The 14,307-nt window shown below is 41.2% G+C and overlaps 1 protein-coding gene across 11 annotated transcripts in view; it reads right to left on the reverse strand.

Annotated features, from left to right (window-relative positions):
• The window catches only part of DMD (dystrophin), a 1,937,833-nt gene that overhangs the window by 1,474,734 nt on the left and 448,792 nt on the right, over positions 1 to 14,307 (reverse strand). For all 11 annotated transcript variants that reach the window (XM_073357918.2, XM_073357898.2, XM_073357881.2 and 8 more), the window contains exon 7: positions 282 to 400. In XM_073357918.2, the coding sequence (XP_073214019.2) occupies positions 282 to 400 (119 nt within the window). The remainder of the gene's footprint in view (positions 1 to 281; positions 401 to 14,307) is intronic.

A 14,307-nucleotide genomic window follows, 5' to 3' on the forward strand; every position in this document is an offset into this window, starting at 1 on the left:
CCTTGGGCCGGGGGTGGGAGGAGAGAAATCAGCCCACTTATTTAGGTAGCTAACTTCAAGTGCACACATTTGAAAATTCTGGCCAATCTGAATGTTTTGACCTAAATCCTTTAGTTCTGGGGAGTTTATATTATACTATTTTAATTGAGAGAGAACTTAATCTTGAATTTATGCTACTTCTGAAAACATTAACTCCTGGTACAAAGAGGTCAAATTCATTTTCAATCACATACACAAAGAGTTGATGTTTAGCTACAAACTAGTGCATGATTGCCACTAACCTTCAGGATCAAGGAGTTTCTCAATACCCAAGTGCCGTTTGGCAGTGTTGAAGGCATGGTCTAACCGTTTTACAGCTGACTGTTGGCAAGCCACACTGTTCCAATCAAACAGATCTGGCCTAAGGGGGTGGGGGGGAGGGGAGGAGAAGGAGAAAAAAAGAAAAGCACAATTATCACTCAATTTTTATTTCCCTGTGACATTTAATTTAATTCTAGATTTTGATGGTTTCCGACAACAAATTTTATATAAAAATACATAAATCTCAGCAGAATACAATGATGTAAATTCAACCAAACAAGTCAGCTGATCAGTGAAGCAGTAGAGCACAATTTAAGTGTTTCATAAACAGAGGCAGAACCACTAAGATTGAATTACAGTTTAGATATACAATCTACGGCCTTGTATGATCACTTGTAGCATTTACAATATAAATATTTTTAATACTTTGCTAGCCTTGATACTTCAAGTAAGAGGTATCCATGGAAATCTGAATTTCTTATCAGGCAAATAGAAAAGAAAGTTTAACCTGGTATACTGAAGTTTAATCACTGTGCATATAATATGGAGAAACACAACACAATTACATTATTCATGACCTGTATATATACACAATGTTCTAAAATCAAAGATTTAAATACAGAATTTTACTTTGGAATAAATCAGAAAGGCTATCTGCTAAAGTTAAAAGCCTGTGAGTGGGGTTGGCATACGTAATTGTGTTATTTAATAAATAAAGGGAAATTTCAATTTTAAAAAGTCTCTCCAGTTAGAATCCTCTGAAGGCAAAGCAGTAGGCTATGTTTTAGTGAAACAAAAATCTATATCCTACTGAAATGGCCTCAGCTAAGCAGAGGCAACGGATACTATTTATTTACTAACAGTTTTACCAATTATTCAGTTACCTATACTCTGATGTTTTTCTGGGTAGGAAAAGGGTGATTTTCATGGTCGCTCAAAAGCGGCACTATAAATTGATAAAACTACTGAACTGTGTGTGTGAGTGAGTGTGTGTATTTAATGTGCCTGTCACTGTATATAATTGACCTGACAATTATACAAATATCAGTAAACAGAAGTCAAATGAGCTCCTAATGAGATTTCACCTTGCATACAGTACTGGTTGCTTATCCTTATAAGTTTAAGGATAAGCCTTATGAATTTGCATGATGGCAACAGTAAATTTGGGTGAAACTTGGATGATGGCATCAATGTGGTTACTGTATCAATATACTGACATGGAATTTTTTCATATGTCCACATTTGTAGTCTGAACACTTTAGATCTCTCTACTGTTGTTTTGTACAGGCTTTAATGTTAAAAGTCAATCACATTTACCCAATGCTTTCAGGATCAGGCTCTAAGTACAAAAAAAAGTGTGGAGGCTGAGATCACTACAGTGGCATACACTGAAGGCTGAGGGTTTTGTTGCATGGAGAGAAATTTGCAGCCTACATGCATGTGGTAATCAGTGGTACATATGGGTCAGAATTCTATACTTCACCTTACTTGATGCTTTCTGTGTGTTTCAAAGTTTTCACCACATGAGCAACTGTATGTGTCATTTGGAGCACATTTTAACTGTTACCTAATAAAGTTTGCTTGGGTTAATTAAAAACTAAGTTTATAGGACACTGAATACAGCACTTAAACATGCACTTCCCTAATCAGGTTTCAGAGGGGTAGCTGTGATAATCTGCATCAGCAAAAACAAAAGCTTATGCCCAAATAAATTTATGAGTCTCTAAGGTGCCACAAGGACTCCTCGTTGTTCTTCCCGAATCAGTTGAAGAAGAGGGATCATTCTTGAATACATACATATTTTTAGGCTAATATAGTATTGTCCCACTTTTAGCTGGGAATCATCTTGAATTCAGAATGATACCCTGGATCTTCAGTTTCATCCATCTTCTGAATGATGGGTGTCCGGAGATTTTGAATATGACGGACCCATGTAAACCAAGAGACACTGGCATTCTGTCTTCTGTCAGGGAGAACTGTCATAAGACACCAGGAGGATAAGAAGGCCATTGATTTTTGAATGTTTCAGAAAGACTTGTAGCACAAAATCAATCCGTTTGAACTCAAGGGTTGCAGAAAGGAGCATGTACTGGAGAATGACAGTATAGGACTCAGGCTCATCTTCTAAACTAACTGTATAGTTGGCATGTATCTACAGCTACTCTTTTTTTCTAAGGTATTGCATACCTATCAAGTAAAAGAGTACCTCTGAGTACCAAAGGGTTGGAACAAGAACTTAAAATAGGTCACTGACTGGATGATGAATCTTCACTCTCACAGTAGAACATAATGATGTAGAGAGAGAGGATCACCTTATTCTAATGTAAGGGGACCTTACAAAGAACCATCAGCTTTACACTGCAAAATGAAAATCTCATTCACAAACACGAAGTTTAAAAACAAAAATTGAAAGGTTAACCTTCAAAAGAGTTCCTCCTACTTCAACAAATATCTCAACTTTCAGCTTTTTTCCCTTTGTCAAAACAGAGTGGCCCCAGCAGCAGAATATGAATGTCAATTTCAAATGTCATCTTTTCAGTATGATGTCTTTTTTAAGACCGCTCATGGTCTATATTCAATGGCTGATGCTGTCAAACACAATCCCACAAGATTGAGGTTAAATAAAAGGGTTTAAAAAGTCTGTTATAACTTATTAAAGTCACAAAAATAAAAAACAAATAGTGGTGCCACTAACAACTATTAACTTAAGCTTAAAATACTTAGTTAAATGGAGAAGAGTTCTTACTCTCAGGAGGAGACTGGTAGATTATTTCTTCATGCTTTTTTTTTTAAATAATTAAAAATTCTCAACTTTGATCCACTCCCTATGTGCTGTTCAGCTGTTACCTCCTCATAAGAGCCCTTCTCGGATTATCTCAGACATGGAGGAAGTACCAGCAGCCAAGAAGCTGTCAGAGCTCACGAGCACCTCCCTCTCCACAGACTCCAGAGCAGAGACACATTGGGGGTATCAGAAGTGGTTGAATTGTGATGAGCTCCAACTATCCCCAAGCTGTGGTTTGATTCCTATGGGACCAAATGCGGGTGAGAAAATTTAGAGCAGACCCCATGCTACCCTAATTTGCTCCAGGGCTCAAGTAGTGCACAGTAACAGGGAGCCATAATTGACTGCCTGATAGACCCATATTTGGGCATGGGAGTGTATCTGACCCAAAGGATCCAACCTGATCCAAAGTGCTGCAGCAAATAAACACTGCTCAGTCACAGTAATGATGTCTTAGGGTTAATCAAGAGCCAAAGCAGATAAAAGGACCAGAGAAATTTCAAATAGTAGAAGCCAAAAACAATTACATTCAACTATGAAGATTTTTCAGTGGTAACATCTGTAGCTTCTCATGCAATAACACAAACAAGTTCTGCAAAATATTACATATACAAGGGAATCAGCTGTTAAACCACGGAATGACAATTTGTTTAGATGTTGTTCAATTACATTAGCTATGGCAGGAAGCAGAAGGTATCAAAGACGGTACAGTATTATTCACTGAAAGTGTGACAAGGTTAAGAAAACCCAGCCATTACATTAAGAGGGAAATCAAAGCCAGGGATAAGGCCAACTGCAAAAATACCCAAAGCAGCAAGGTATGAGAGGAGTAAACAAAGAAGAGATGTTCACTTCCCAGTAACTATCATTATTTTTCCCTAATGTAACTTTTTCCCAAGTCACAGTCAAACATCTCACACAAATCACTATAAATAGACATTTTCAAGATAAATGCAGAAGCTGAATGTATCTTGGACATCCAGATTTTTCTCTCTCACAGAGTATCACCCCTATTCCAGGTTTGTCAAGGAGGGCTTAAAAATTAATTCCAAATAACGAACAAATAGGAGTAAACATCACTGATGGAAACAGGGACTAAAAGAAAAAAAACAAGCAACAAGGGAGAGGGAACAGATATGGCTCTTCCACATTTGGCCTTTTTTCTTTATGCACTGGAGACATGCTCAGGCAAATCAATAAGGTTCTTCCATACGGGCACAGATTAAAATAAAATGTTCACCAGTCAGGGCTGGCTCTAGGCACCAGCAAAACAAGCAGGTGCTTGAGGCGGCACATTTCTAGGGGCGGCATCCCGGTGCCGGCCATGCCGCCCCTAGAAATGGGCCCCCGCCGCCCCAGCTCTGCCTCCGCCTGCTCCCCTGAGTGAGCCGCCGCCACTCCACTTCTCCCCCCTCCCTCCCAGGCTTGCCGCACCAAACAAGTGTTTGGCATGCGGCAAGCCTGGGAGGGAGGGAGGAGCCGAGCAGCGGCCCACTTGGGCGAGCTGGGGTGGGGAGCGGTTCCTCTACCCCCCCCAACCCTCACTCCCCTCCGCTCCACCTGTTCCCCTGAACGCGCTGCTTCTCCCTTGCCTGAGAGCAGCAGTGGGGGAACCGCAGGAAGCAATAGCGGGGGGCGGGGAATGCCACACACCTGGGGGAGGAGCTGGGGCTGGGGATTTGGGGTGGAGCAAAAAGCGGCGGCGGCAAAAATTTTTTTTGCTTGGGCCGGCAAAAATCCTAGAGCCGGCCCTGTCACCAGTACAAACCGAGTCTTCCTGTTGGGTGGGCAGAAGCTACTATACACACAAGACAGTAGAACCTCAGTTATAATCTACCACACCCCTCACCTGGAACCAGGAATATACAGTCAGTTGGCAGCAGAGATCCTCCCTTCCTCCCCCCCACACAAAAAATCTGTGTTATACATAACTACTAAAATAATATAGGGAAGTTCAAAAAAAAATTGACAAGGTAAGGAAACCGTTTCTGTGCTTCCGCACATTAAACTTTCAAAGCTGTATTAAGCCAATGTTCAGCCGTAAGCTTTTAAAAAGAAAAAACATAACATTTTTCTCAGAGTTACAAACATTTCACAGTTATGAACAACCTCCATTCCTGAGGTGTTCATAACACTGAGGTTCTACTGTGTACGTTTTTGATCTCTTATCTGAACAGCCAGGTTTTCATTGGCATTCTGACCCTGTCTGCAGCAGGAAATCTATTGCTGGCTAACTGTTTAGGCTCTTCAGGCACACTGATGCCAGGCCTTTAAGTATGGTATCATTTGGTGAGGGGAAAATTAATAGGATATCTTCAGTTCCATAGCAGTTCAAACAAATTAGGAAGTAGCAACTTAAGAAATTTGTGGGTTGCCAAAGGGACTTGTGAGAATAAAAACATGTTCACACTACTACAGTTTTTCTGTTGGCTTTACTTCAGCTTTCTGTTTAGTTTCCTGAAAGCAAACCTCTCTCTCCCCAGTTCATTTCTAGTCTGCACTGTACAGTTTTTTTTAATATGTAGTACTCCTCTTCCCCTCTCTGTCCCCAAGAAGCAGAGGCAGCTGCAGTGAACTGCTTCTTTCTAAGGCACTTGCCTGGCCTGAGTTCAGGCATTTTAAGGAAGCAGATGTGCAGGAAGCTAATGAATGCCACTTGTTTTCACCGAACTTCCTGATTAAAAATAGTCCCAGGGCCAGGGTAAGTTTGGTACTAGGGATATAATATAAAAGGCAGATATTCCTTTAAAGCCATTCGGGGAAACCTGGCTGAAGGGATTTAAAAAAGAAACAAAACAAAACTCAGCTCTCCTGGAGTCTCACTGTGGAAGTGAGAGAAGATGAATTAGTAAGAGCTGAACACGAGCTCCCAATGTGATGCTGTGGCAAAGAAAAACAAATGCCATCCTGGGATGCATAAACAGGGAAATCTCAAGTAGGAGGAGAGACAGTTATTTTACCTCTGCATTTGGTGACTGCTTCTGCAGTAATGAGTCCAGTTTCAGTGCTCACAATTCAAGAAGGATGTTGATAAACTGGAGAGAGTTCAGAGAAGAGCCAGGAGAGTGATTAAAGGATTAGCAAGACAGGGTGGGTGAGGAAATACCTTTAATGGTATCAACTTTTGTTGATGAAAGAGACCAAGCTTGTGCAAACAAGAAAGGATTAGAAAACATGACTTATAGTGATAAATTCAAAGAGCTCCATCTAGTTATTTTAAAAAGAAGGTTAAAGGGTGACTTGATTACAGACTGTAAATATCGACAAGGGAAATAAATTTTTAACTTTGGGCTCTTCAATCTAGCAACAAAAGATATAACATGATCCAATGGCTGGAAGATGAAGCTAGACAAATTCACTTTGGAAATAAGCATTAAAATTTATGCATGAGAGTAAACAAACATTGGAACATGTTATCAAGGTTTGTGGTGGATTCTCTACCTCTGAGAAATTTTTAAACCAAGATTGGATTATATTTTTTTCTCTAAAACATATGTTCTATGAATTTCTATGGCCTGTGTTACACAGGAAGTTAGAGCAGATGATCAGAATGGTCCCTCCTGGCCTTGGAATCTATGAAAGAGGAACACATTACTGAGCAACCAGACTAGTCTGTAGCCTTGAACCTTAAGGGTTGAGGAAAGGGATCCTAGGACAATGACAACCATCAAAACCCTTATATTTACTGTTAACTTGTATGTCGAAGCAGATTGTGCCTCTTCAGCATGGTTGACTCCTGCTGTGTTTGATATCAACAAACCATTTTGTTCAGAGAATATCATTTTGATTTTAGCTTTCTATGCAGGAAACCTACGCTTTAGGATAACATACATGCCAATGCTACACAAGGATATGTACCCTGAAAATAAACTACCAGCATATCTCTCTGTCTCTCAGGAGTCAAAGAAGAGCAACTGTGCAATAGTCTGTTAAGTGCAGACAAAGTGTCAGTAGAGAGAAGGAGATTATACACCTCGGGACCTCTACTCCAAAAAGCCTCTTTAAAATAACCAGAAAATAGGGTATGAGAAATATCTGCTGAGCACAAAGCAGGGTAACAATGCAATTTAAAAAAAAAAAAAGAGGAGGAGGAAAGGAAGAAATCATATGAGGGACTGGAGAGTTGGTCAGGAATGAGCACAGTAGCCTCTGGATGTACTATATGTGTGCATTCAGCTGCTCATAGAGGTGTCTCACTTCTTCCAACTCCAGCAAGAGGGAGTCAATATTCCTACCCACCAATCTCATTCGGTTACGTACCACACGGCTCTCTGAATCTTTTCAAAGTTCTAATTGGCAGGGAAAACATTAGATAAGCTGCATAACATGGCTGTCAGATAAGGGATAGCTTCACCAAATTCTCAAAGAGCACTAAATTTTTTAAATTATTAATAAATGTAGTTATTTTATAATCAAGCATAGCAGAAGGTGGACAAGTAGAATTTGTGCCAGGGCTGATATATTTTCATGACAATTTTGCAAGGGTACTTTAACTCCTTACTTTTTCACCTTTCCTGTTGTTGCTTCAGATACTGGGGGCAGAAGTGGTTGGTGGGTCTATGAAAGAATAAAATGTGGAAGGTCCCTAAGATATCAGACTTTTATAAACAGAATAGAGATAAGGGTATAAAAGACATTACAGAAGGATCTGTGCTAGGACTCAGAACACTGAGGAATGGATAACTATCCAGCCACTAAAATAAACCCCTAAACCTCTCATGCAAGGATCTCAATGGAGTTTTACAAATAATATTGCTAGGCTAAATTATCTGTTTGAGATAAGTATTTACACATTCAACAGGTAAGTGAAATGAGGCACAGAGAAAGGCATCAAATGCTGGGGTAATGGGTGAAGCATAAGGCCTCAAAAGGCATGACTAGCTTGAAATGATATGGCACGTTAGTGGCACTGCAGAAGCAAGAATAGAACTCAGGAGTCCTCCCAATCTTCTGCTGTAACCAGTGAAGCACATTTCCACTTCCTTTGTATTTAGAGAAATAAACTAACGAAGTATATGGACACAACTGTTGCCCAATGATCATGTAACAGAAAGTGGGGCTCAGCCTGAAACATGCTGAAAGTATAAATCAATAATGCACTCATTATTACACAGTAAGTGTATACTGTGTAATGTATACTTATGTATATTTTAAAAGTTATGTCTAATCATTTCAAACTGATTTGCCAGATCTACTGGGAGTCACCAAAAATAACTTTTCAAAAAATATTATAATTGAAATCACAGTAAAATGGTATTTCTAAAACCTTTCTGCATACTGTATGTGATGTTTTCTGATGTGTAGAATGCTAAATCTATTTGTTGAATTACAATTTAAAAATATGAAAACTCAGCTGAACATCTCTGCTCTGGTGGAATACAAAACAAGATCCTGTAGTATGTTTTAGAAAATATTTCTTCGGAACAAGAAAAAAAGGATGATGCTTTTAAAGGGAAAAAATATTGGTAGAAATAGAATAGGCTGCTTTGCATGTGCTATAGAACTAAGCAGACAGTAAAATGTTCTTAATGGATTACTATTGTATTCAGAAAACCATTCTTAATACTGTTCCATAAAAATAATATTATGAGGTGCAAGTGAAAGAAGATGGAGTTTTAAAATGTGGCACTTCAGAAACAATATTTATGCCTAATTCCCATTAATGTCAATGGGAATTTATATGAAAGTTTGTAGTAAAAATTCCAAAGGTTAAAGTTTCTGAACTATGTTGGGTATTACGGGATGTCTTCTTTTTCTTTGCTTGTTGTTTCTCCACTTTTGTGCAAAGGATAGGATTGGAGCAGTACAAGTGGTTTGCCAAAAAAAAAAAAAAAAAACTAGACCCACATTGGTCACTCTGTTTAAGTTAATCACCAAGCTATGTTTCCATCATTCACTCAGCCTCTCTCCTTATCACCTCTAATTCATGTCCAAGGAACAGTCATCAAAGGGCATTTTTACATGATGATTGTTCATTCACATTAATATAAGGAAAATCACAGCAGGTTCATGGTTTGCTGAATGGTTAGTACTTGATTTTCAGCAAAGTGGAGTACTCAAAATTCCAGTCAATGGGAGCTGTGGGTACTCAGCAGTTTTCAGGCAGGAAAAGCTTGTGCGCATATGTATGCACAGGGCCCTACCAAATTCGTGGCCATGAAAAACATGTCACACACTGTGAAAACTGGTCTTCGGTGTACTCTTACCCTATACTATACAGACTTCACAGGGGAGACCCGCATTTCTCAAAGGGGGGTCCCGATCCAAAAGGGGGTTGCAGCAGCATTGCAAGGTTATTTTGGAGCATTGTGATATTGCCACCCTTACTTCTGCACTGCCTTCAGAGCTGGGTGTCGGGACAGTGGTGGCTGCTGGCCAAGGGCTCCGCTCTGAAGGCAACAGCACAGAAGTAAGGGTAGCAATACTATACCAGGCCATCCTTACTTCTGCGCCATTTCTGCTGGCAGCGGCGCTGCCTTCCGAGCTGGGCTCCTGGCCAGCAGCTGTTGCTCTCTGGCCGCCTAGCTCTGAAGGCAGCGCCACCACCAGCAGCACACAGAAGTAAGGGTGGCAATACCACAACTGCCCTAATATAACCTTGTGACACCCCACACACACACACACTGTCCCCTCGTGTGTCAGGATCCCTACAAGTACAAGACTGAAGCTTCAGATTTAAATATCTGAATTAATGAAATTTAGGATTTTAAAAATCCTATGACCGTGAAATTGACCAAAATGCACCATGAATTTGGTGGGGCCTTATGCATGTGTAAAGAATCCATGCCTGAATATGCAATCAGTCAGTACAGTCAATGGTGCAGCTTGAACCAAAGACAACCTTCTACCGGAAAAAGCAGGAGCCCCTATCACTTGAAGTGAAAAATGGCATGTTTAACTGCCAGATTGCAGCAGACTGCATAATCTCTGGAATCAGGCACTATGAAGATATGATTGCATGCTTACACACTAGGTAATTTTCCACATGAATGGATTCAGCATATGCAGTATGTGCTTCCACTGAACATTATTCCCTATACAGAAGAGAACATTCACTTTTTTGAACGTCTGGGCCACAGATGCTTGTTTACTAATGGGCTCTGAAAGTGAAACAGAGAAGGGGATAGGTCCAGTGGAGAAGTAGGGAGAGAAAGGGAAAGGAAAAGCCAGGAGAGAGGGGATGGGAAAAGAGAGGGGTGGCAGAAAGCACGATAGGGAGAGAAAGAATGGGATAAACCAGTGGTGGAGAAGAAAAAAAAAAAACCCAGGATGGGCCTGATGGGGTGAGAGAGAGACAGAGAAATGGAATAAGGCATTAGGGAGAAAGACAATGGGATGGGGAATATTGAATAAGATGCAGGGATGGGAGAAGGTGAATGAGACAAATGAAGGGTCAAATAGGAATGGAGAGTGAATGACAATAGCTAGACCGAATTTCAGGGAAGAGATCAGAAATGGAAGAGAATGGACACAAGTCCATGTGTATGGGGAGAATGAAGAGGCTGCACTCACAAGTGTTATACTCTGTAAACCTGTTATTCCACACACAGAATGTACAAAAATAATAGAGGGAACAATGGTTGAGATCCAACATCCCTCTGACAGCTCATCTGCACCTAGAGCAAACTGCAGTGCTGATAGACCACCCTAAGAATGTTTTTCTTTTGACAGTTGCTAGATTGGTCCTTCAGAATATTGAATGAGGGTGGTTGTGAGTGTGTCAGGGGATTGACTGTGTGCTCTGTATCAGCAGTATCGCCCAATGGAGATGCTCCAAGTCCAGGGCATAACACCAAGGGTCAGTTATGGTTTGGGGTAGCATCACTCACTCCAGGAGTCTAAAGGCCACTTTGCCTAGCAGGAATTGCCCCAGGTTGTGTTGATCACTGGTTTTGGGGTAAGGGGGAGGAATCCCAGGTTCCAACCCAGGGCTCTTTGAAGCAGTGGACCTCTTACAGGGCCAGGGGCATGATACCCCTAAACACACTCCCTGGGTCACTTCCTACCCTTGTTCCAGTGCCTTTGGCACCATCTTGGGCTGGAATTGTGATCCTGCCTCTGTTTCCTGCTGATCTGTCCCTAAAGTCTCCTCCTCTGGCAATGGCAAGTAAGTCATCATGCGGTCGACAGGCTTCCAGTTGTTTGGCTATAAGGCTGCTGGTGGTTTCTCGGTGGAAGGCTGCTGCACCTGACTGCTCTCTTCTGTGCTCAGCTCAGACTAAGCTGAGTCACTCCCTTTTAAATGCTCCCTCCACTGGGAGCATGCCCAGCAGAGGCAATAGTCAAAATCTAATGGCCCTGTATTGTTTGTCCTGTGCCAGCATCTCTCTGGAATTCTAGTTCAAGATAGAGGATAGAGATCAGCCTTCCAATTAAAATGAAGTTTGCAGTCTGATACAGACACACATGGAATTCATAATCTCACACGGAATTCATACATTGTGCAGATTTCCAAAATCATTCCATAAGGAAGTAAAGGTGTCCGCAGTGGGGATGATGGTGATGCGTCATCTATCCTTAGAAAGTATCAGATGGCAAAGATGATTGCAGCCTAGGGCCTCTTAGATCCAGAGCAGCTCTTTAACTCTTGCCTCACCAATGCGGGGTTGGTACACCGCATCAGAGAGAGAAAAAATGAACTATTTTAGCTGCCCCTTGAATACTTGGCGAGCGTCAATGCTACCCAATTACTAAAGAAGAATTGACTGGTATAGGGGGACTCTTCACGCAGGGATCTTGCCTTTCCTATTAGTCTGCCCCACCTTCTAGCATCTGAACTGGAATCTCTCATTTCTTAAATAGCCTTTAGCTAATCCTACAGATATTGATCAATCACATACATTTGCGTTCTAAGGATAGATGACGCATCACCATCAGCCCCACCGCGGACACCTTTATTTCCTTATGGAATGATTTTGGAAATCTGCACAATGTATGAATTGTGTGTGAGATTATGAATTCCATGTGTGTCTGTATCAGACTGCAAACTTCATTTTAATTGGAAGGCTGGTCTCTATCCTCTATCTTGAACTACAATTTCAGAGAGACCCTGGCACAGGACAAACAATACAGGGCCATTAGATTTTGACTATTGCCCATCCAGATGGCAAAGATGATTGCAGCCTAAGGCAACCAGTTTTTCAAGTCTCAACTCGGGAGCCGGGGGGGGGTGAGGTGGGGGGCGACACGGCAGCCTGGAGGGGAAGGAAGTCACTTTGGCAACAAAGTCATCTGGTAGGGGTCTCATCACATATTGGGGCTGATAGGGGAGTCACCTGAAGGTTTTAAAAAAGGTTTTGCGGCCTTTGTTCTCCAGCTCAAGAGGAGGGAGAACACAGCACCTACAAGCCAGTGAGACAAGGGATGCCACCTACCTTCCTAAACAAAGATGAACTCCAAACAGAAGGGTGAGCTAGTGAGGGGCATTGCCTTTAGGATATTTGTTGTTGTCAAGGTTCCTCCCCCACTCTGAACTCTAGGGTACAGATGTGGGGACCCGCCTGAAAAACCTCCTAAGCTTATCTTTACCAGCTTAGGTCAAAACTTCCCCAAGGTACAAAATATTCCACCCTTTGTCCTTGGATTGGCCGCTATCACCAAACTAATACTGGTTACTGGGGAAGAGCTGTTTGGACGTGTCTTTCCCCCCAAAATACTTCCCAAAACCTTGCACCCCACTTCCTGGACAAGGTTTGGTAAAAAGCCTCACTGATTTGTCTAGGTGACTACAGACCCTTGGATCTGAGAACAATGAAAAAGCATTCAGTTTTCTTACAAGAAGACTTTTAATAAAAATAGAAGTAAATAGAAATAAAGAAATCCCCCCTGTAAAATCAGGATGGTAGATACCTTACAGGGTAATTAGATTCAAAAACAGAGAACCCCTCTAGGCAAAACCTTAAGTTACAAAAGAGATACACAGACAGAAATAGTTATTCTATTCAGCACAATTCTTTTCTCAGCCATTTAAAGAAATCATAATCTAACACATACCTAGCTAGATTACTTACTAAAAGTTCTAAGACTCCATTCTTGGTCTATCCCCGGCAGAAACCAGCATATAGACAGACACACAGACCCTTTGTTTCTCTCCCTCCTCCCAGCTTTTGAAAGTATCTTGTCTCCTCATTGGTCATTTTGGGCAGGTGCCAGCGAGGTTACCTTTAGCTTCTTAACCCTTTACAGGTGAGAGGAGCTTTCCCCTGGCCAGGAGGGATTTCAAAGGGGTTTACCCTTCCCTTTATATTTATGACAGTTGTGTTCTAAATTACCTGTATTCTCTACTGGTTTAATGTGATTGAATCAAAGAGCAATAGTGATAAAATATGTGCAAATCATCAGTCTGTTCTTTGCTTTACAACTACTAGATGACTCATTGAAGTGATAAACCATACCTTTCAATGGGAGTCTGGAAGCTTGTATTCTAAAACTATATGTGGGTCTGAAGAGTCAGCACTGAGCATAGGCAGCAGAACAGTAGGTTTCAGCTCTCAGGATGGGGTGGTAGACAGAGGATCTGGACCCTGAAATGTGCTTAAGACTCCAAAGACAGGGGCAATGGCTGGACTCCATTCAGGTTCCGGAGGCTAAACCACCTGAGAACCCAGCAGATGGTCGCCCCCACAGTAGTCTAGTGGGAGGCCAAGAGATAGTGTTTGAACCTGTGATATCTCAGTTCCCTCCTTGCTGGGCAGGACAGCAGTATCAATTACAAGCAGGTGTATGTTCAAATTTGATGTGGGGCAAATGCTGAATTTGATCTTTGGATAATTGACAGGTCTTTCCATTTAATTAGTGTATTTTTAAAGGGTTGTAAAGGGCTAGGTGTTCTTATTGTACAGTAGTAAAATCAACAAATAAATATGACTGGTACAGTCACTTTCTTCATTTGATACTATTGCCATATTATTTTATGGCAACTAGAGCTGTTGTACTCTGGTATTCAACTTCCAGAACACCCTTGCCACCTCCACGGTTTCCATACAATAAAACCATCAAAACCATGCTCACGGGTACTTGCATTAATAGCAGCACCTGTTTCTTTCCCAGAATAAAAAGGATTTGAAGAGTGAATAAAAAGTTGGAAAAGAAAAAATTACATAAAAATACTGATCCTGCAAAGACTTATACATGTGCTTAACTTTACACACTAAGTACTATTCCTGAACTTCAGTAGAGCTATTCACAGTGCATACAATTTAAAAAGCACATAAGTCCTTGCA

Source organism: Lepidochelys kempii, chromosome 1 (assembly GCF_965140285.1).
Source record: "Lepidochelys kempii isolate rLepKem1 chromosome 1, rLepKem1.hap1, whole genome shotgun sequence".
NCBI lineage: Eukaryota > Metazoa > Chordata > Testudines > Cheloniidae > Lepidochelys > Lepidochelys kempii.